Raw genomic sequence first — 23,776 nt, 5'->3', positions numbered from 1 at the left:
TTGAACATTTTTCTGGAGGCCGTCACAAGAAAATTAGAGGACGCCTGATTCCGACTCTGACTGAAGAGACGTCAAGCTCGAGGGCAAGCAGTCAGACCTGACAGGACCTGGCTCAGTGACCCGCTTCTTGGTTTTGCATGTTGTCCAATCAGATAGGACTTGCCGGTGACGTCAGGAAATGAAGCGACTATAAATGGGCCCGCGCTGCTCAAGCTGCCGCCAGTGCCCTTCCTTCCGAGCTGTCGGGAAGGCGAGCCCCACATGGCTGAACCTGGCTGTGAGACCTCTTCTGAGGAAAGCCTCGGCACCGAGGAGCCCACGGCAGCGGACCCGAAGAGCCCGAAGCAGAAGGAGCCGAGGCGCGGAGGCCGCCGCCGTGGCCGCCGCGGCCGCCGCCGCTGCCCCGACAGTTTCGCCGCCTACTTCCCCAGGGTTCTGAGGAATGTTCACGACGGCCTGAGCCTCTCGCAGGAGGCCGTGAGCGTCATGGATTCGTTCGTCAAGGACATCTTCGAGCGCATCACCAGCGAGGCCTCTCACCTGGTCCGCACCACCAAGCGCTCCACCATCACCTCCAGGGAGATCCAGACGGCCGTGCGCCTGCTGCTGCCCGGGGAGATGGGCAAGCACGCCGTGTCTGAGGCCACCAAGGCCGTCATCAGGTTCAACGCAAGCAAATGAGCTGCCCCTGGACCACCTGACCACCTCGCAAACCAAAGGCTCTTTTCAGAGCCACCTCACTTGGCACAAAGAGACCTGTAACTCTCCAGAGTGCCACCTACTCTAGCGTTTGGACCTGTGCCATTCTGTCCGTTCTTCAAACTCCTTTACCTTGAGCAAGTCCACTTTAATATATGTGTGTGCTGCAGTCTGTTATGATTTTCCTTGACCATGTCGCATTTTATCACTTTCCTAAGTGGCCCATTCCTTCAGGTCGGCGTCTTTGGGACTCTACGTCACAGCTGAGTCCACAATAATTTTACTTGCCTTTTGTATTCTCCTTCTCCCACTTGTGTAGAGTAGTATCGTCTAGAGAATTTTCGAGTGTGTTGATATAGCAACAAGTGAAGCGCTGTAGCAGATACAAAACTCACACCCCATTCACAATCCCTCAACGTATCCCCTCATCCTAATTCAGTGAAATACATGAAAGAAGACCCAAACACCGTGCAGAAAACTCAAACTATCCAGAATCATGCCCTACTCAAGCTCCCGACCTTGTGAAAGGCCTACTTTAGGTGACTAACGAAACACAATAAAATAAAAATAAATAAATAAACAAACAAACAAATAAATAAATAAATAAAATTTAAAAAGGAAAGCCATACTTTACTTCATTCAAATTTATCTGATTTTGTGCCTTGGTAGCCTACCATCTTTCGTTTTGACACAAAAGGCTTCCTGCACTGCAGTTATGCCTGGATGACGGGGTCATCCAATGAGAGCAGCTGTGCTCCCAGCCTCTGCTAGCAGCAGCCAATAAGAAACCGGCAGCGCAGGATGCACGGCCATTGGCCCAAAGGGTGGTGGGGTGACCAGGCCTGAACCAATAACAGCCTTCCTGTGTCATGCAGCCTGGTGATTGAGGGGGAAAGCGGTGTGATTGTCCGTGTGCCTGTGGGTTTCTGTTGAAGCTCTTCCTTTTAACCGGGGTGGTTGAAGTGTAAACATGCAGATGTCACAGTGAGACCTGTCCCTATCGTTTTGCATCAAAATAAGAGGAGGCTGTTTGGCAATTAAGAGAACTAAGGTGAATCCTTCTACCTCAAGTGATTTGGTGGATAGGAAGACTTAGGGTAATGGTAATGTACTTTAATGCTCAGTGTGTTTTTCGTCTTGGTGCATGGGTTTTTTTTCCTTCCTTTGTTTCCTTTTCCTTTAGGTACATGCTGAATTTCAAAGTAGTTGGTGATTATCCAAGTGCTTTCCATTTAATTGACTTCTAGCTTCCTATATATCTGTGAAGGAAGAACACACTGGCGGGGGTAGGGGTGGGGCCTTCAATCCTTTGAAATGTGTTACAAGTTGCAGGAAACCCACTATTTCTTCATGTGTGCTGTGTGTTCCATGTGAACTTTTTTTTTTTTTAAAGATTTATTTATTTGAGAGAGCGAGAATGAGAGAGAGAGAGTACATGAGAGGGGGGAGGGTCAGAGGGAGAAGCAGGCTCCTCGCTGAGCAGGGAGCCTGATGTCGGACTCGATCCCAGGACTCCGGGATCATGACCTGAGCTGAAGGCAGTCGCTTAACCAACTGAGCCACCCAGGCGCCCTCCATGTGAACTTTTAAAATAAATTCTAAATAACCTTTGAGCTGAATGTAGAAACCTGTGAAAGGTGTCACTCTGAGCCAAACAGTGAGACAAAAGCTAGGTAAACTAGAGCAATCCAACCTTTTCTTGGGCCCATTAGACGACAGATAAAGCCAAAGGGATATGAAATGGAATGGGGGGTTTGCTGCATAAATACCCAAGGAAAGCTACCATAAAATGAAGTGCCAGTAAATCCCTGTAGGTGGTCCTTAGAAATTGACATTTACATGGGGAACTAAATTTTTGAACCCAAAAATTCTTTTCAGAGCCGTATGCCTTTTCAGAGAAAGGACTGTGGACCATTTAGAAAAATAAAATTCTGTTTCATAAGTCACTTAATTTCTATCATGCTGACTGCTGCTGGTTCAAAATGCCTTTTTGGACCACATGAATTACAGTGGTTTTTCAGTTATTCATGCACATTGGTCTCGTACATATATTATTTAAAAAGTCATTTTAAGAACGTGAATCCAGAGGACCTTGGGAAGATGGCAGAATAGGAGGAGCCTGAGCTCACCCTGTCCCACATTTTAAACTAGATATCCTCCTCAAATATTCAATAAACTAGAGAGCAACCCAAGGACTGGAAGAAAAAAACCCACAACTAAATATAGGGAGGAAGCTGCATCTGAAAGGTTAGGAAGGTCAGAAATGTGGATGGAGGCTGCCCACAGGAAAGAGGGAGCTGTGCATGGGGAGAGGGCAGAGAAATGGGCCCTCGCACCAGGGAGCTCACACGGGGGACGCTAATACCCATACTGTTTGGCTGTGGAAACCAGAAGGGCTGAATACCGGGAGTTTCTATAACCGATGGGACTTGGAGCCTGGAGCTTTGAAAGTCCGCTGACTCGGCGCTGGGCAAGCCAGGAGGGCGAGTGACAGCTGGATCACCACCTTTAGAGAGAGAGCAGCCTGTGTGGAGAAGCGACATAAAAACGGCAGTTTGCACCATGCCAGGGGCAAACGGGAGACAGAACCGTTCATACTGATTTTGGAGCGCGGTGGGGGACTTCTCTGAAGAGGAAGGAGCTGCAGGTGCCATTTTCCTCCCCTGCCCCCCAGCATAAACACGGGGCCATGTGAGCACTGCAGAGACACTTGCTACTTAACCTGCTAGCAGTGTGCCATGCCCACCAGTTCTCCTGAGGACTTGCCCAATGCAGGCCTGCTGGCCTCAGCCCTGGGTTCAGGGCAAATTTTGTTAAAGCAGTGCATACCACACCCAGCCACCGGGTGCACAGCTGCTTCCCCGCCCAGCTGCTGAACCACGCCCAGCTGTCATGCCTTGCCCGGCCGGGCACCTGCAGCCACCATTGTGGGCAGGGCCCAGCTACACCCAGCCATTGCCTCGAGCCACCCCCAGCCTCATGCCCCTGGCCAACCCCACGCACAGACCCAGCCACCACAGCGCTTGGGGGAATCCGGCATAGGACTGGTGGCCCAATGCAAATTTTGCTCCCAAGTTCCCTGGTGGGCACATCCCCCTGTCCCCAGAGCTGGCCTGCCTGGGTCCCAGTAACACCACAGAGAACAAGCACAGCCCACAACAGGCAGAGAGTCAGCGCAGATGACTGCACTGAAAGGAAAGTGACTCAGACACAACAGCAGGGCTTAAGCAACACACATAGGATATTCTCCTGAAGTGCCAGGTTCTGGTGAACAGGGGACACTGCACTGCAGGGCCCTCTGGGACTACTTCTTCATAAAGTCACTACTTTCAAGAGCAGAAGACGTAGCTGACTTTCATAACACGCAGGAACAGATACAGAGAGGCAGACAAAACGAGGAGACAGAGAACTTTATCCCCTATGAAAGAACGGGATGAAGCCACGGCCAGAGATCTAAGCAAAACAGATATAAGTATATGCCTGATAGAGAATTTAAAGCAACGATCAGTAAGGATACTCACTGAACTTAGGAAAAGAGTGGAAGACATGAGTGAGACCCTTAACACAGAGATAAAGAGTAACATAGCAGAGATAAAGGGCTCAGTAAACGAAATGAGAAACACGTTTGATGGAATGAACAGCAGGAGGAAGAAGCAGAGGAATGAATTGGTGACCTGGAAGACAGAGTAATGGAAAAGAATCAAGTGGAACAACAGAGATAAAAAAGACTTATGCAAAACGAGAATAGACTTAGGGACCTCAGGGACTCCATCAAAGGCAATGACACTCACATTATAGGAGTCCCAGAAGAAGAAGCGAGAGAAAAGGAGGCAGAACATTTATTTGAAGAAATAATAGCTGAAAACTTCCCTAACCTGGGGAAGGAAGCAGACATCCAGATCCAGGACGCACAGAGAACTCCCATCAAAATCAACAGAAACAGACCCACGCCAAGAAATATGTAATTAAATCGGCAAAATATAGTGATAAAGGAAAATTTGAAAAGCAGAAAGACAAAAGAAGACAGTATTTACAAGGGAAAACCAAAACCCGAAAGGCTAGCAGGAGACTTTTCTTTTCTTTTCTTTTTTTTTTTTTTTAAGATTTTATTTATCTATTTGACAGAGAGATAGAGAGCACGAGTAGGCAGAGTGGCAGGCAGAGGGAGAGGGAGAAGCAGGCTCTCCACTGAGCAGGGAGTTGGACGTGGGGCTCGATCCCAGGACCCCAGGATCATGACCTGAGCCGAAGGCAGCCGCTTAACCGACTGAGCCACCCAGGCGCCCCATAGCAGGAGACTTTTCAAGAGAAAGTTTGCAAGCCGGAAGGGAGTGGCATGATAGATGCAGAGTGCTGAAAGGAAAGAATCTACAGCCAAGAAGACTCTATCCAGCAAGGCTACCATTCAGAATAGAAGGAGAAAGAGAGTTTCCCAGACAAACCAAAACTAAAGGAGTTCGTGACCACTAAACCAGCCCTGCGAGAAATATTAAAGGGGACTCTTTGAGTGGAAAGAAGAGACGAAAAGAGACAGTATAAAGGTAGAAAAACCACAAAAGCACTAGAATTTGAGTATTTCAGTAAAAAGTTAGTCAAGGAATTCACAAAATAAAAGGATTTAAAATGTAGCAACACAGGGGCGCCTGGGTGGCTCAGTCGGTTGAGCGTCTGACTCTCGATTTCGGCTCAGGTCTTGATCTTGGGGTTGTGGGATCGAGCCCCATGTTGGGCTCCATGGCCGGCGTGGAACCTGCTTACGATTCTCTCTCTCCTCCTTCTTCTTCCCCTCCCCACTCTCTCCCTCTCTAAGAAAAAGAAAAAGAAAAATAAATAAAAACTACAATGTAACAACATATACCTAAAACATGGGGAGCAGAGGAGTCAAGAATGGGTTTAAACTTAAGGGACCATCAACTTGATATAGATTGCTGCATATAGAAGAGGTAATATACAAACTTAATGGTAACCACAAATCAAAAACCACTAATAAATAGGCAAAGAATAGAGAAAGGAATCCAAATACATCATTAAAGAAAATCAGCAAAACACGAATGAGAGAAAGACAAGAAAAGATCAGAGAAAATCTTCAGAAACAACCACAAATCAGGTAATAAAATGGCAATAAATACATATCTATCAATAATTACTTTGAAAGAAATGGGATAAATGCTCCAATCAAAAGACAAAGGGTGACAGAATGGATTAAAAAAAACAAGACTCATCTATATGCTGCCTGTAAGAGACTCATTTTAGCTAAAGACACCTGCAGATGGAAAGTGAGGGGATGGAGAAACATCTGTCATGCACATGGATGTCAAAATAAAGCTGGAGTAGCAATACTTGTATCAGACAAACTAAACTTTACGGTTTCACTCATATGTGGAACATTAGGAATAGCATGGAGGACATTAGGGAAAGGAAAGGAAGACTGAACGGGGGGAATCAGAGGGGGAGATGAACCATGAGGGACTATGGACTCCGGGAAACAATCTGAGGGTTTCGGAGGGGAGGGGGTGGGGGATGGGGGAGCCGGGTGATGGGTAATAAGGAAGGCACGTGTTGTGATGAGCACTGGGTGTTATACGCAAATAATGAATCATGAACACTACATCAAAAACTAATGAGGTACTGTATGGTGACTAACATAGCACAATTAAAAAAAAAGAGCCTGCAACAAGAGACAAAGAAGGACCCTATATAATAATAAAGAGGACACTCCAATAAGAAGATATAACAATAGTAAATATTTATGCGCCCAACATGGGAGCACCCAAATGCATAAAACAGTGAATAACAAGCACAAAGGAACTAATCGATAATAATACAATACTAGTAGGGGACTTTAACGCCTGACTTATATCAATGGACAGATGATCTAAACAGAATATCAACAAGAAAAGAAGGGCTTTGAATGACACGCTGGACCAGATGGGTTTAACAGATATATTCAGAACATTCCATCCTAAAGCAGCAGAATACACATTCTTTTCAAGTAAACAGGGAACGTTTTCCAGAATAGATCACATCTTAGCCCACAAAGCAAGCCTCAACAAATTCAAGAAGATCAAAGTCATACCATGCATCTTTTCTGACCACAACTCTATGAAACTAGAAGTCAACCACAAGAAAATATCTGGAAAGACCACAGATACAGGGAGGTTAAATAACGTGCCACTAAACAATGAATGGTTCAACCAGGAAATAAAAGAGGAAATAAAAAAAGCACATGGAAACACATGAAAATGAAAATACAATGGTCCAATACCTCTGGGATGCCGCAAAAGCGGTTCAAAGAGGGAAGTGTATAGCAATTACAGGCCTACCTCAAGAAGCAAGAAAAATCTCAAATAAAACCTAAACGAGCTAGGAAAAGAACAACAAACAAAACCTAAAGTCAGCAGAAGGAAGGACATAATAAAGATTAGAGCAGAAATAAATAATATAGAAACTAAGAAAACAATAGAACGGATCAATGGAACCAGGAGCTGGTTCTTTGGGTTGGCAGGAAATCAGTAAAATTGCCAAACCTCTAGCCAGACTTATCAAGAGAAAAGGAGAAAGGACCCAAATAAATAAAATCACACATGAAAGAGGAGAAGTAACAACCAACACCACAGAAATACAAACAATTATAAGAGAATATTATGAAAAACTGTGCCAACAAATGGAATGACCTAGAAGAAATGGCTAAATTCCGAGAAACATGTAAACTACCAAAACCGAAACAGGAAGAAATGGAAAATTTGAACAGACCAATAACCAGCAAAGAAATTGGATCAGTAAACAAAAAAATCCTAACAAACACAAGTCCAGGACCAGAAGGCTTCACAGGTGAATTCTACCAAACATTTCAAGAAGAGTTAATACGTATTCTTCTCAAACTATTCCAAAAAATAGAAAAGGAAGGAAAACTTCCAAATTCATTCTATGAGGCCAACATTATCCTGATACCAAAACCAGATAAAGACACCACTAAAAAAAAGAGCACTCCAGGTCAATATCCCACATCCCTGCTGAGCATAGACACACAAATTCCTCCATAACATACCGGCAAACCGAATCCAACAACACATGCAAAAAATCATTCACCACGATCAAGTGGGATTTACTCTCGGGTTGCAAGGGTGGCTCGATATTTGCAAATCAATCAACATGGTACATCCCATCAATAAGACAAAGGATAGGAACCCTATGATCATTTCGATAGATGCAGAAGAAGCATTTGGCAAAGTACAACATCCATTCATGATAAAAACCCTCAACAAAAGTAGGTTTAGAGGGAACATACCTCAACATAAGAAAAGCCATAAAAACCCACAGCTAAGGGCGCCAGGGTGGCTCAGTCCGTTAAGCGTCTGCCTTCGGCTCAGGTCATGATCCCAGGCTCCTGGGATCAAGTCCCGCATTGGGCTCCCTGCTCTGCAGGGAGCCTGCTTCTCCCTCTGCCTCTGCCTTCTCTCTCTCTGTCTCTCATGAATAAATAAATAAAATCTTAAAAAAAACCAACCCACAGCTAACATGAAAAAACCCACAGCTATGAAAAACCCATGCTAACATCACCCTCAATGCAGAACAACTGAGAGCTTTCCCCCCAAGGTCAGGAACAAGACAAGGATGTCCACTCTCACCACTTTTACTCTACATAGTACTGGAAGTCCTAGCCACAGCAATCCGACCACAAAAAGAAATAAAGGGCATCCAGATTGGCAAGGAAGAAGTCAAACTTTCACTATTTGCACATGACATGATACTCTAGGTAGAAAACATGAAAGACTCCACCAAAAAACTGCTAGAACTGATAAACAAATTCAGTAAAGTTGCAGGATACAAAATCAATGTACAGAAATCTGTTGCATTTCTGTACACCAATCGGGAAGCAGCAGAAAGAGAAATTAAGAAAACAATCCCATTTACAGTTGCACCCAAAATAATAAGATACCTAGGAATAAATGTAACCAAAGAGGTGAAAGAACTATCCTCTGAAAACTATAAAACCCTGAGGAAAGAAATTGAAGATGACACAAAGAAATGGAAAGGCATGCCATGCTCACGGATTAGAAGAACAAATATTGTTAAAATGTCTATCCTACCCAAAGCAATCTACACATTTAATGCAATCCCTACCAAATTACCACCAGCATTTTCCACAGAACTACAACAAACAATCCTAAAATTTGTATGGAAACACAAAAGACCCTGAATAGCCAAAGCAATCTTGAGAAAGAAAAGCAAAGCTGGAGGCATCACAATTCCAGACTTCAAGTTATATCACAAAGCTGTAGTAATCAAAACAGTAGGGTACTGGCACAAAAATAGACCCATAGATCAACGGAACAGAATAGAAAACCCAGAAATGAACCACAACTACATGGTCCATGAATGTCCGACAAAGCAAGAAACAAACGGTGTTGGGAAAACTGCACAGCAACATGCAAAAGAAAGAAATTGGACCACTTTCTTACACCATACACAAATGTAAATTCAAAATGGATTGAAGGCCTAAGTGTGAGACCTGAAACCATAAAAATCTTAGACGAGAACACAGGCGGTAACCTCTTTGACATCAGCCATGGCAATGTTTCCTAAATGTGTCTCCCGAGGCAAGGGAAACAAAAGTAAAAATAAACAACTGGGACCACTTCCAAATAAAAAGCCTCTGCATAGCAAAGGAAACAACCAACAGAACTGAAAGACACCTACTGAATGGGATAAGATATTGGCAAATGACATATCTGATAAAGGGTTAGTATCCAAAATATAAAAAGAACTTACAAGACTCAACACCAAAAAAGCAAATAATCCAATTTAAAAAAAATTGGTCAGAACACATAACAGAGGTTTCTCCAAAGAAGACATCCAGATGGCCAAAGACACATAAAACGATGCTCAACCTCACTCATCAGGGAAATGCAAATCAAAGCTACAATGAGATGTCACCGCACACCTGCCGGAACGGCTAAAACCAACAACACAAGAAACAACAGGTACTGGCGAGGCTGTGGAGAAAATGGAACCCCCGAGCACTGTTGGTGGGAATGCAAACTGGAGCAGCCACTGTGGAACACAGTATGGAGGTTCCTCACAAAGTTAAAAAATAGAACTACCCTACATCCAGCAATCCCACTTCAGGGTATTTACCCAAAGAATACAAAAACACTAATTCAAAGGGATACGTGCACCCCTATGTTTACTGCAGCATTAATTACAATAACCAGGATATGGAAGCAGCCCAAGTGTCCATCGATTGATGAGTGGGTAAAGAAGGTGTGGCATAAGTATAAACAATAGAATATTATACAGTCATAAAAAAAATGAAATATTGCCATTTGCAGTGACATGGAAGGAGCTAAAGAGTATAATGCTAAGGATTATAGTCAGCCAGAGAAAGACAAATACCATAGGATTTCACTCACATGTGGAATTTAAGAAACAAAAGAAATGAGCAAAGTGAGGGGAGGGGAGAGACAGAGGGATAGGGGAGAGGATTCATGAAACAGACTCTTAATTATAGAGATCAAACTGATGGTTTCCAGGGGGAAGGAGGGCTGGGGGGCATGGGATAAACAGGTGATGGGGTTTAAGGAGGGTCCTTGTCCTGATGAACACCAGGTCATATACGCAATTGTTGAATCACTATATTGTACACCTGAAACTAAGATAACACTGTACGTTAACCAACTGGAATTAAAACAAAAACTTAAAAAAAAAAAAAAAAGAATGGGAATCCATTAGGATATGTGTGATGTGTGTCGGGGAGGGAGGGCACACGTGGGCTCTTTTGCATCCGTAATTTCCGATCCAATGGGAGCACTAGGAAAACAAGGTTAAAATGCACCTAAATTGGGCTGTGGTTGGAAGACTGGGAATGCAAGTGTGAGTGACACACACGAAATCTGGGAAAGAGGAAGAAAATGGGGTTCGATGTTGAAGTCCAGAGTGGAAAGTGAATACATCTGACTATTCGCTTCAGTGGGTGAGTCAGGAAAAATGTCCCTGGGGAGCAATCGTGGTCTAATGCTGTGGTTACTAAGAAGATGATATAAGGGAAGGGCTCCTGCTTCGCTAATACATCATAAGCATCGACACGGGAAAATAGTATTAATAGGACAAGCATACCCAAGTCAAGCTCTCGTCTTTTTTTTTAAGATTTATTTATTTATTTGAGAGAGAGAGAGAGAGAGAGAGAGGGAGCGCACAAACAGGAGGAGCAGCAGAGGGTGAGGGAGAAGCAGGCTCCCTACTGAGCAGGGAACCCGATGCCGGGCTCAATCCCAGGACCCTGGGATCATGACCTGAGCTGAAGGCAGACACCCAACCGTCTGAGCCACCCAGGTGCCCCCCAAGTCAATTTCTTCTAAGCACTACTCATATTAATTCAATTCATTGGGATTCACTGGAATTCATTGCAGTTCATTGGAAAACAGAAGCAAGGACCCAAACCCAGTACAGAAATACCTAAATCCAGAAGTTCAAGAAAGAAAACCTATTCCGGCTCCCTGGAAACTGAAGTTACTATTCTGACACATCCAGACTTATCTGACTCTGTTCCTTTCAGGCTGCCAACTTTTGTTTTTGAGAAACTTCAAATTTCATGACGTGCAACACCTCATCATGGGGATGATGGGAGACTCTGTTCAGAGCAGCTCAAGCCCCACACTCTTCTGAGTCAGCCAATGGGGGGACCTACATCCTCTGAGACACAGTTATTGGCCCCACGTGTGAGAAGCTGTCCCAAGGTGAGCCACAGGAGACCTCCTTGGTTGTGCCACCTTGGAGATCGGTGGTGGTGGGGATGGGGGAAAGAGGTGTCAGTCTTTACCGGCTAGTTTTCCTTTGCTTGCTGGCTTAGTCATAGGTGTTTTAATCGTGGTGATTTAAGGATGTTTATATTAGCTTTGTGGGGCTGCTACATCAAATACCAGGGACTGGTCAACTTAAAGGACATGTCCATTTATTGCGTCACAGTCCTGGATGCTAGAGGTCCAAACTCATTGTCTGATGGGTGGGTGAGTCTCTGGGCTATGAGGCAAGCATCTTTCATAAGTCATTCTATTTGTCCTAAAATAGCCACGTTCTCACAATATCTACTCACATGGTCTTCCCTCTGTGAGTGTCTGTGACTCCAAATCTCTCCTTTTCCTAAGGACAACAGTCCTATTGGGTGAGGCCTACCTTAATGACTTCACCTGAACACGACCACCAGGGTAATGCCAGGGTAGTGGTCTACCATCAAATAAGGTCACATTTAGAAGAATGAGGGATCAGGAATACAACATATCAATTATGGGAGCACAAAGTTCAATCCATAAGAGCCAGCCCTCTCGCCCCCCAAATTCATGTCTTTATGTCCACAATGCATTCATCCTATGTGAATGTCACCAAAAGTCTTCACCCATTCCAGCATCAATGCAAAGGCAAAATTTCATCTAAATATCCTGTACACCAGATAAGGGTGCCTTTCCAGCTATGATTAATGCTGAGGCGTAATTCCCGCCCAGCTGAGAATGTGTGACAGAAGACAAGAAGTTATCTGCTCCCAAAATACAGTGGACGGACAGGCACAGGACAGTCATTACTATTCCAAAATCAAGGTATTGGAAAGGGAAACAAGGGTTCGTGGGTCCAGAGCAAGTTTGGGTCCGAGTAGGAAACATTACATTAGAACGTAAGGATGGAAGAGAATCCTCTCTGGCTCTGGGCTCTGAGCTCTGCTCCCACAAGGGGTGGCAGCCCCGCACTCTCTGCCACGGGAAGTGGCGGCCTCCCACCCGTCCAGGGCTGCTGCAGTACCGTCTTCTGAAGGCCGGGTGTTCCTATCCTTTGGAACCCAGGAGGTAGCCTCGGTCTCAGGAATCAAGGAGAAGATGGCTCTCGAGACCCTGGCATTGCACGTCTGGGTCTGTACTGGCAGTGGCAGCCCTGCCAGCCACTGAACCTTCTGTGGGGTCCTTTGCCCCCTTTCCTGAAGAATAGCACATGTTCCCGGTGAGATATATCTGGGGGCCCTTTTCTCGCCTGCCGAATCCCAGCAGTCCCAACAGTCTTCCTTCGTGTTGTCCCATCTCTTTCCCTTTAGTTCTAGCTGGCCACCTTTCAGCCAGCATCAAATTCTCAGAATAAGACGCCTGTTGGCTTTCCCTGCAATCCAAAGGGTTCAAGCTATGGCACAGTAGGGTCCTCCACACATTTTTCTTGCATAACTATATCTCCATTCCTGGCTTCTGCTGAGATGGCCGATTGGACCCACGTGTCACATGCCTAAGCTCCCAGCTGATGGTTTTCCAGGCACACCCTTGGCCCTTTTTCCAAAGCAGGCTACCTGGTTAGGCTGAGAAGGTTGCGAATCATCACGTGCTAGTCTCTTCTCATTTCACGCTACCTTCTTTAATTTACAGCTCTCCTCTGGCATTTACTATGAGCAGCAAGGGGAGACCAGGCCCTGCCTTCAACACTGTGCTTACAAATCTCCTCAGCTTATCTGTCCCAGCTTATCATGTGAGCGTTCTAGTCTTCACCAAACACAAAACACTGGAACATGGTGTGGGCAAATGCTCTGTCACCCGATAACAAGGATGGCCGTTTCTCAAGTTTCCAATAACATGCCTCTAATTTCCATCTGCTACCTCAGCAGCAGCACCCTCCTCACTCACATTTCTAGCAACATAATTTTCATGATGCTCTATGGATTCTCTAAGATGATAAAGTCTTTCCCTATAGCTCTCCTCTTTTCTGTATGAGCCCTCACCTGAAATACACTTAATGTCCATATTTCATCCAACAGTCCCTCAAAGCAATCTCAGCTTGTTCTATCATGTATCTCAAAACTCTACCATCCTTACCCATTACCCAGTTTCTTCCCCCCCCCCCCCCGCCCCACTACCCAGTCTCAGAGCCACTCCCAACTTACTAAGTCTTTGTTACAACTTCATCCCACTTCCGGAATCAAAATCTGCGTGAGTGTGCTAAGTCTATCATTACAAAGTACCACAGACTGGGGATCTTAACAGAAATGTATTGTCTCGCAGTTCTGGAGGTTAGAAGTCCAAATCATGGGTTGTGGGCCAGGTTGCTCCCTTCTGAGATGTGTGAGGGAAGAATCAGTTCCTGGTCTCTCTCTCTCGGGCTCTTACATTACCGACTTCTCCCATTGTTTTTTGTTTCGTTTTTTCCCCCCACATTTTCTTCTCTATGCGCATGTCTCTGTGTTGACATTCGCCCCTTTTATACAGGCAAAAGTCATTTTGGATTAGTATCCGTGCTAAAGAGGGTATTTTAACTTGATTGCCTCATTAATGATTCTATCTCCAAATATGATCCCATTTGAGGTCCTGGGGTTAAGAATGTCTTCATATGATTTGGGTGCGGGTGGGGGGGTGCGGCGGGGGGATAGAACAACCCATGTGAGATATGAAACCTGAGCTGTACACGGGCACATGCACTGCCTCTTCCATCATAGTGATTATTTGTTGTCCCGTTAGAGAAGTGAGGGGACCTCATTCACCACCCTTTTACTCAAGACGGTATTAGTGTTGCTTAATTTTATTGTATTTTTTATTTTTCCAGCTTCCTATCTCTGTAAAAGTGAATATACTCTGATTTCAATTTTTAGAAATTGATTACGGTATTTTTAGCAATCAATATTTGGTCAATATTTTAAGAATGGCATTTGTACTTTTGAAATACTTTGTAGATGCCCCTGGGAAAGATGACATTCCCTGCCAAACAAATGTGGATAATCTACAAAAATCAAAAAAAACTTTCCTTAGCCCATCAGAAGTGTCCCAGGAACCTCCTGGAGTGTCAAATCACAAAACTTATTTAGCTATGGCAGGACAATATGACTTCCAGGAAAATAGGGTGGGCAGTTCCAGAAAAACGAGGACACCAGAGAAGGCTTTTGCGTGTAGCAGAGACGTGAAGGCGTGCAATGCCTCTTCCATCACTAGGTGCAAAGTCTGGGTTTTTTGTTGTTGTTTTGTTGTTTGTTTGGTCCAATGTAGAAGAACTCGGATGAGCCATTATACCTCCGGAGTTCTCCTTAGGATCATTAGAGTAAGAATTTAGCATCAGTGGCCACCCTTGTAAGGTTTATCGCTTATTGTCATTCTGGAATTTTTGAAAAATCTAATGACAGGATTTGGAAAAATACGGAATTTATTCTGTAAGGCCAGTGGGAAAAATTATCAGGGAATCAACGACCAGGAAATTGTCCTTGGTAGTGCCTCAAGATGGGGAAAAATATTTGGGGAGCCAGAGGCTCTTCGCCACCATGCCCGTCTTCAGAGATACAACGGTGAGCCTCTTTGCATAAACAGCATTCCACTGAGGCACTTCCTTTCTATCATGCTCACTGCTGCTGTTTCAAAGTCCCCGTGTTTGTCCATATGGCACACAAAGGTTTTGCGTCTTGCTCTTACGTACTGGTCCCATATGTATCGTTTTATGTGAGAAGTCATACTAAGAAATGGAATCCGTTAGGTCATTTTTGCACTCCTTTGGGTGCTTTGCTCCGCAATTTCAGAAATCAAATAGCAGCATGAGTAAAACAACATTGAATGCACCATATAGACTGTGAAGACTGGGAGTGTGAAGGTGAGTGACAGATACAAACTCCAAGATGCAGTGAGGAAAAATGGATGTTGAGGCCTAGACAAAAGGGAAGTGAGTGCCTCTGATCACTTCTGAAGGCAACTGAGGACAAAGGGCATCTGCTGAGCATTCATTCTCTAATAGTGTGGTTAATGGTAAAGACTGATTGAGAGAAGTGGATTTGTTGCTTAAGTAACAAATTATAAGCCACAACCCTGGGAAAATAGTACTGATGAGTCGAACATCCCCTAATGAAACTTTTTTATTAAGGATTTTATTTATTTACTTGATGGAGAGCGAGGGTGCGAGAGCGAGGACAAGTAGGCAGAGCGGCAGGCAGAGGGAGAGGAGAAGCAGGCTCCCCAACTGAGCAGAGAGCCTGATGAGGGCCTCATCCCAGGACCCTGGGATCATGACCTGAGCCAAAGGCAGCCGCTTAAACAACGCAGCCCCCGCGTGCCCACCCCCAATCAAACTTATTCAACATTACTTTTGTTAATGGAATTCTTGGAAAAACAGAAGAGAAAACCCAAACTCAGTACAGAAATCGCTAAATCAAAAAGTTCAGGAAATAATTCCTATTTCAGGCTCCCTGGTAACTGTAGCTAACACTTCAAGTAGCCCAGATTTATCTGATTCTATACTTCCCAAGCCTGTAATCTTTTCTTGTGGAAATCACAAATCTTCAGGACTTGCAGATCGGCTTCTGCAATGGATGATGGAGGCTGCTAGTCAAGGCAACTCAAGCCTCAGTCAGCTGGGAGTTAGCCAATCAGCTATCAGGGATGTGGAGCCGCTGACTCACGGCATTGGGCCTAGTGTGCGGTCAGGTGTCTCAGGCTGAACCAGTAAGAGTCTTACTGGGTACTCAGCCTCTGCGGTTGAGGGGGAATCTGGTATGATACTTTACCTGCTGTTTGTTTCTTTGTTTGACTAGTTGTATGCTTTTAGCCATGAGGAGAAGGATATGAATCCAGGCCTGTGCGTGGACGTATCTCTCACCACTTCCATCAGGTCAGAGGAGAATTGTTCAAATTAATAGTAGTAAAAAGATTTCCCTTGATGTCGACCATGTATTTTAACTCAGGCTATTTGAATGTACAGTTTTTGTTGTGGTTGTTGTTGTTGTTGTTGTTTACCGCTTGCTACATGGGCCTGAGCAAGTAAGACCCATCGCATTACATACTCGGCTTTGCATGAAGTGGTGCTTGAATGACTACAAACTTTGAGAAAACTGGACTTTTCCCTACTGGGAAAAGGAGACGCCGAGGAAAATTCTATTCCCGGTCCTTAGTTCTGAGTGAGGGGGAAAAAAATTTTCCCTGAGGATGTGCATTCACACGAGTGTCCTGGCGTAGCTCTGGGGTTCGGGTTAGCACTACCAGCACGATGCCAACAGTTCCCATTCACAAACCCAGACACATGGCAAGTGCACTTCTAATCCTTCCCGGAGGAGTAACCTTAATTGAGGTTGTTACAGGATTCTTGCAGATAAAGTCCTCCTATACACGCACACAATCCCCACACAAGCCACCCTTCTCAAAATCAAACAGGAAACCAAACTGGAAAGTTCCAAAGTAGTATTACCAAATGCCAACTTTAAAAAACGGTTAAAACGTTTATATAAATAATTACAAGAGGGACGCCTGGGTGGCCCCGTCGGTTAAGCATCTGCCTTCAGCTCCGGTCATGGTCCCAGGGTCCTGGGATCGAGTCCCACATCGGGCTCCCTGCTCAGCGGGGAGCCTGCTTCTCCCTCTGCCGGCCGCTCCCCCTGCTTGTGCGCTCTCTCTCTCTGACACATAAATAAGTAAAATCTTTAAAAAATAATTACAAGACATGTAAAATATGAGTAGGAAGCGACTAGTTATCAAAAATGTCTTAAATGGTTTTCTAGTGTTGAAAATAGGAACCGCTAGATTAAAAGATCCACAAAAGTTTACACAACAAAGGAGACATACCAGATAGAGAGAATGGGTGAACTAGAAGATAGGTGAAAGGAATAAGACAGAACGCCTCATAGAAGGATAAAGACAAAAATAGGATGAGAGTGAGGCAGAGAGACATAAGGAATGGGGTAAGTAGTTATTAAGTGCATCTCATAGGCATTCCAGAAGCAGAAACTTGGATGAATTTTGGAAGAATAATATTCAAAGACAAATGTCTGGTAATTTCCCCCAATTTAAGGAAGCCATGACATCCCGGATTCAGGAAGCACATGTGGATACATTGCAGTAAAGCTAGGATATAAGCATAGAGAGCAAGATAGCAGACAACAGGGCACGGTGCCTAAAAATGGAATACCAAATAATGTGATAACATACCTCTTTTCGCCAAGAAATGGAAGCCAAAAGCTAGTGCTGAGAGAAAACGACTGTCAAACTACGGTTGCCTGGGTAGCCAGAGTATCGTTTGATAATGAGGCGATGATAGACATGAGGATGTTCCAACCAGAACTCTCCTCAAAGACAGACTCTGCTTCAGCTGCTGAGAGTGCGGTCAGCTGGCAGTCCTCAGCCATTAGCCCTTTTAGGCACTGCCTCAGCTACAGAGAGCTGCCTTGTCCGAGCTCTGGGACTTCCCGTGATGGCCACATCCAACGTCTGATCAACAAGAGTTGATTAGTAGAGGTCCCTCTGGTGGTTTCTTAGACAATCTGGGTAAATTGGTGTGTGTGTGTGTGTGTGCGTGTGTGTGCGCGCGTGTGTGGTTTTTTTTGTTTTTTGTTTTTTTTTTTCAGCCAACAACACTTATATTTGGTCAGCAGTTCTAGTGTGCGGGTATTGTTTTTACAACCAAACTAGTGTTAAGAAAACAATTTTAAACTTGGCAAATGCTGCTAAAAGCATTAAAAACCTTTTTGGTGTTTTTATCTGTATGACTACTTCTTTGTGTGCTGTGTGTTTGGAGACTATGGTTTTTGCCATTTCTCCTGAGGGTCTTGGTCAGAACTCGGGGCAGGTGCTTGTCAATTATGTCTCTTGATTTGCACCAGCACTCTGCTGGCCATGCGAGAGTTCCTGCCCAAGCTATGGTGGCTTAGCCCAGGACAACAGTCCATTCTGAGTAGTAGGAGAAATGGCCCCCAATTGGCCAGTCATTCCTCTGGAACGAGGGGCCTGGGATATGGAGGTCAGACTCTCTCAGTAAGCCGAAGTTGAAAAGCCTACAATCTTTGGTGCTTCTGGTGAAGTCTTCCCGGAGCTCCCCTGCTGGGGCATCAGTGAACAAATGTTGTTGGTTGACCTTTCTTCTCACTGGCGTGTTTGTGTAGGACTTCTGAGAGAGGCGACAGGAAGCTTAATACCAACTCTGATTAGTTGATACGATGCCTGGAAAGCCAGAAGAGGGGAAAGGATCTTCAGAGGGGCCCATCTGCGGTAGCTGCAGGTTCCAGGCTGTCAGGAGGAAGAGGACTTTGGGGTACACCGGGAATGGGCCCTCTGGGACTGGTCCTTCTCCCTCTCCTCTCCTGTAGTGGCACCTGTTGGGTTAGGCTGAGCAGCTGACAATGATAGTAGTTGCTTGGAAAGGTAAGCAAACTGGTCCTGACAAACTGGCCTGTGTGTGCCCAGGCCTGTTCTGATTTATTTGTTAGTCGTGGTTTTGCCATCTGTGAAGATCAGCATCTGGTTGCTTGGCAAGAAAAAAGAAAAGGTATGCAAGTGACTGTGACAGAATGGAGGCTCGCTGGGGATTCCCGGCTGCTTGACTTTCTCTCCACTCTACTCTGGACACTACTGGGCACTGCTCTGGTCTTGCCCCACCAGGGCAGGCCAGGCATGCACATGAGAGCTCTGCTTGAGAATTTCTGGGATCTCCTGCTATCTCTTGTGGACATACCTGAAGATTCAGAGGGCACCAGGCATTTCAGCAGTTCCACAGACAACCACGCCAATCTCATATCCTCACCTCTTGCTTTGTGCAGAAAACATGGGGAAATAAGTTTCAGCTCTGGTTTATCCCATTCTGCTGGCCCTCCCTTACAGCGTTTACAAACTAGCACCACGAGGAGCTATTATGAGATGTGTAATTACTTATGACCAGTTGATATCCGACCCCCCCCCCCCCACACACACACACCTCTTAATTGTAACTCCTTAATATACTGTCTTTGGGTAGATAAATGAAAAGGGACTGGTCCAATTTATGCCACCCTTTCTTGTGTGCTGCTCCCTACCTGCCAAAAAGGGGTCCCTCCCCCCGCCCCCCCACACAAAGTAATTGAATAGAAAGGGAAGGTGCTCCGATATGGCTACCTCCTGTTACACATTCATGAACTGTTTAAGCCCAGGCATCATTTTCCTCCTCTCTCCCAATGTACTCATGTGTTTCCATCACCACCACTTTACCTTTGCTGTCATTTTCAGAGATGGACACATTGACTCTGGGTCTCCAGAGCATCCTGGTTTCTAGCATGTCCTGATCCAATGGCACTTACTGCTTATCAGAAATAAGGTAATGATGTGCAATATAAAGTATTCCAATAAAAACAGGACTCTCCTCAGATCTGTTACTGTTTTGATGTTGAAAATCAGCAGACAAAATGCACAATGAAATGGAATGTTTGAAAGATTTTCTGACCGAGGTCCCAAGAAGTTTAGAGGGCACCGGATTTCCCTCTCTGATTGTCCGATGTGATGTGATGTGAAGCTCGAGGGTATGCAATCACAGGGGACACGGCCTGGCATAGAGCCCCACTTCCCTGCATTGCATTTTGTCCAATCAGATATGGAGGTTGCCCGTGACGTCAGGAAATGCAGCGACTATAAACGGGCCAGCGCCCCTCTGCAGCCGCCATTGTCCTTCCTTCCGAGCTGTCGGGAAGGCGAGCCCCACATGGCTGAGCCTGGCTGTGAGACCTCTTCTGGCGAATGCGTGGGCACGGAGGAGCCCACAGAAGTGGACCCGAAGAGCCCGAAGCACGAGCAGCCAAGGCGCCAATGCCGCCGCCGCCGCCGCCGCCGCCGCCGCCGCTGCCCCAACAGTTTCGCTATCTACTTCCCCAGGGTTCTGAAGCAGGTTCACGAGGGCCTGAGCCTCTCGCAGAAGACCGTGAGCATCTTGGATTCGTTCGTCAAGGACATCTTCGAGCGCATCGCCGACGAGGCCTCTCGCCTGGCCCGCTCCGCCAAGCGCTCCACCATCACCTTCAGGGAGATCCAGACAGCCGTGTGCCTGCTGCTGCCCGGGGAGATGGGCAAGCACGCCGTGTCCGAGGGCACCCAAGCCATCATCAGGTACACCCTCCGCCAATGAGCTGCCTCCGGACCGCCTGACCACCTCGCAAACCAAAGGCTCTTTTCAGAGCCACCTCACTTGGCGGGAAAAGACCTGTAGCTTTAAAAAGTGGGACAAACTCTGCCAAAGAGAGCATTGAGTTTTGTCCCTGTTGTGGCATTCTGCAGATATTTAAAGTAGTTTTACTTTGAGCCAAACAGGATCGGCACTGCTTTAATCTATATTTGAGTGCAGTTTATTCCTTGGACAACTGTGGACTCTCCTTAACCATGCCGCTTTTCTTGGCTTTCCCAAGCAGTCATCTCTGCTAGATATTTCTGTAGGTCAGCCTCAGTGGGGGTTATTTTTGTTATAATGATGTTTACCTTTTTCTCTCTCATTCTCTCATGAGCGTGTGGTGAATGTTTCAGAGGTTCGTTATGGGTGATATGGCAACAGATAACGTGCAGAAGCTGATATAAGAATCCATCTGACTTCTGTTAGGCGGGTTATTGAGGAGACTTTTAAGTATCTGAAGCAACGTCCATCTCCTTTACGCTTTTATAGAAAAAAATATTTTTCATATGCGTTTGAAATTTATGTTAACGTCATAGAATGGGTTCCTATTACAATTTTTAAATGGATTCTGGAATACATTTATGAAAATTTCTGTCGTGATACTGTGTACAGTAAATATTGGCAGATGTTACTGACCAAACAGCTTTGGTGGCTCCTCTTTATTTATTTACTTGTTTCTGTTTTGTTTGTTTCTCTAATCAGGTCTTTTATTTCAACAGCAGAGAAAGCAGTACTGTCACATTTGTGGTAATATCACCCTCGCACTGTACAATGTTTTTTAGTTTACGGCATACTTTTACAGGTACTATTTTACCTGGTGTTTACAACAATGCTATCATAACTAGTTTATTACAGAAGCAACTCAGATCCAGAGAGCACAGAGTCCCAAAACTCGTAAGTGCAAGATCAGTTCTTGAACGCAGGAGATCCACACGCTCCACCAAGGTCCATAAGAAAATGTGGAGAAAAGACATACAATTGAAATAATTTTCCTGGTGCTTAAGAAAACTGTATTCGGTTACTTCTTACCACCTCTCATTTAAGTTCGTCATCTTCTTTATCTTGTCCCCCCCCACCCCCCACCATTCTTACTACCTAAAGATTGAAAATATGGCTCATTCATTCACTCAACGGAATTCTTGGTATCTACTCTATCTGGAATAGACACTGCAAATATGTCTATGAGGTAAAAAAACAAAACAAAACAAAACAACAACAACACAAAACAAAAAAACAACCACCATGCCTGACTTCAGGTTGCATTTGCTTAGAGTCTGCTAAGGTTCCTGTTTATTTCTAAGAGTGTAAAGTTTCCCAAGATAAAGCTGTTCTACATATTTACTCATTTGCAGTGCAATCAGGTCAACTAAAACTACTTAGGTTCTCTTTTATTTTAGCGTTTAAATCTTTTTAAAATTTAATTTCCAAATATTCACAAATACTTTTGGACTGTAATGCTGATAAAAAGATTTCTTGTCACTTTCTGGCTCTAATAAGGATGGTAGTAGCATCTCATCAGCAAAGGTGGTATTAAGATTTTGTTTGAGACCTATGTGCGCAGAGTAACAATTCTGGTGTTCTGAGCCATTCCAGGTCACTTATTAGATCTCAAACGTGCCCTTTCAGTAGCTTTAGCAGCCATTGCAAACACTCTTTTCTCTTGGTTTATTTAAGTAAATTATCGCTGTTCCGATATTAAAATTTCCTTAAATTTGTGGAAGGGAACCCCTTCATTGGAGGCCCTTCGAAGGAGTATGTAGCCCGGAGATACGTATTGTGTGGTTTGTTTGCCGATGTCGTTTAGGCCTACCTTCCCCAATCAGAAGTGATCTGAAAGCTGTAAGTTCATCTGAGCTCTTTCTTTACTCCCAATTTTATCAGCGTTCACATCTATTTCTTAACCTCACTGAAATGCAAGCCCGACACTAATCGCCCTACTTCCTTCTCCAACTCATTGCTCTTTCTTCAAAAGGAGTTGTTGTCACAATCCCTGAGTGAGTGATTTTGCATTTTCTCACAAGAAGGGCTCCAAGATGCCCTAAGATTAAGAATGTCAATGTGCTGCCTGGAGCTTTCTGCTCTACCTACCTTTAGAAGGTGCTCAAACAGGTTCGCCCTGATAACAGTATCTATTCTGAGGGTATGACCATCATGTGCCCCGCTGTTAGTGATCGTCTCCATCATCCAGTGAACTGCTTTTGAGGGCACTCAGTCAGCAGATCCAATTTTTGCTTTGACCTGGAATGTGAACTTCCTGAGAAGAGAGACCTTGTCTCATTTGCTGTCACCTATCAGGAGTGAGTACCATGTATGGCGCTTGGTAGGGACTCAGTATTTGCTGAATAAATATGGGAAAACGGATGAGAGCAGATGGTCTAGAGTCCCAGAAGAGGCGGCGATGGGTTGGGAAAGAAAAGGCAAACCGCAGTAGGTTGAGGAGTGAGTGGTGGATGAGAAATGGAGATAGAAATAGGGTACTCTTTCAAAGAAAAGGGATACCGGTCAGTGGGTAGGAAGAGAGTGTTAATGGTATCACAGAAGAGGGTTTTGTTTTGTTTTGTTTTGTTTTGTTTTGTTTTGTTTTAGGATTGGGAGATAGGACAATGTCTAGAGGTAGTCAGCAACAGTGGCTGAATCTCAGTTAATGGTATTGCTGTTACATTACTATCATCATCACCATTCCTCTACCATAAGATTTTCCATAAAGTATCCCTTTCGCCAGAACGCCATTGGACCAGTTCTCTATTCCTCCCCTCGGGCTGTGAGTTCTCCATCAAGATAGCATTCTACCGAGCTCTGTCATATATAGGCCGTGCGGCATTAGGCTGCTTGCTTAATTTCCTTTTCTCTTAATTGGGATGACCCACACCTATTTTAACAGGATAAAGAAAGCTAGCTTGGGCCCTCTCTCCAACCCCACTCCTGGCAGTCCTTTAAGAAGGCCCAGCTTCCATGGGGCCCCGTGTTTTGATTTTTCCTGCAGAGAGGTGCTGGGCCCTGTCAATTCTCCATGAGTCCTGGGCAATTAAATGCTGCTTCTTAATCAAACTCTGACTGTAGATTGATTTGTTCCAGGCATTGGCAATACAAAGCACCACCAATGGGTAACATTTCACGAGGACTTACTAGGTGTCAGGTGTCAGGAGCTTTATATGCATGCATTTTTAATCTAAGAAACACATAATGCTTA

At 44.9% G+C, this 23,776-nt stretch overlaps 1 protein-coding gene across 1 annotated transcript; it reads left to right on the top strand.

Annotated features, from left to right (window-relative positions):
- Positions 1–261: 261 nt before the first annotated feature.
- On the top strand, positions 262–20,547 carry LOC135361950 (uncharacterized). Its single transcript, XM_064574432.1, has 2 exons — positions 262–669; positions 20,338–20,547. Exons 1-2 carry the CDS (start codon positions 262–264, stop codon positions 20,545–20,547), a joined length of 618 nt encoding a protein of 205 aa, XP_064430502.1.
- The last annotated feature ends 3,229 nt before the right edge of the window (positions 20,548–23,776 follow it).

Source organism: Mirounga angustirostris, unplaced genomic scaffold (genome assembly GCF_029215605.1).
Source record: "Mirounga angustirostris isolate CCGP_5_RB_7025 unplaced genomic scaffold, mMirAng1.0.hap1 SCAF_11, whole genome shotgun sequence".
Lineage (NCBI taxonomy): Eukaryota > Metazoa > Chordata > Mammalia > Carnivora > Phocidae > Mirounga > Mirounga angustirostris.
Note: the sequence above shows the minus strand (reverse complement) of the source record. Positions and strands in the feature narration are given on the sequence as shown.

What these genes read in the sequence shown, in the direction of transcription:
- LOC135361950 (XM_064574432.1), top strand. Translation starts at nt 262, where the DNA reads ATGGCTGAACCTGGCTGTGAGACCTCTTCTGAGGAAAGCCTCGGCACC. An exon ending in AGGCCGTCATCAGGTTCAAC is followed by an intron (nt 670 to 20,337) that starts GCAAGCAAATGA and finishes AGCCTCTCGCAG; the next exon opens with AAGACCGTGAGCATCTTGGA.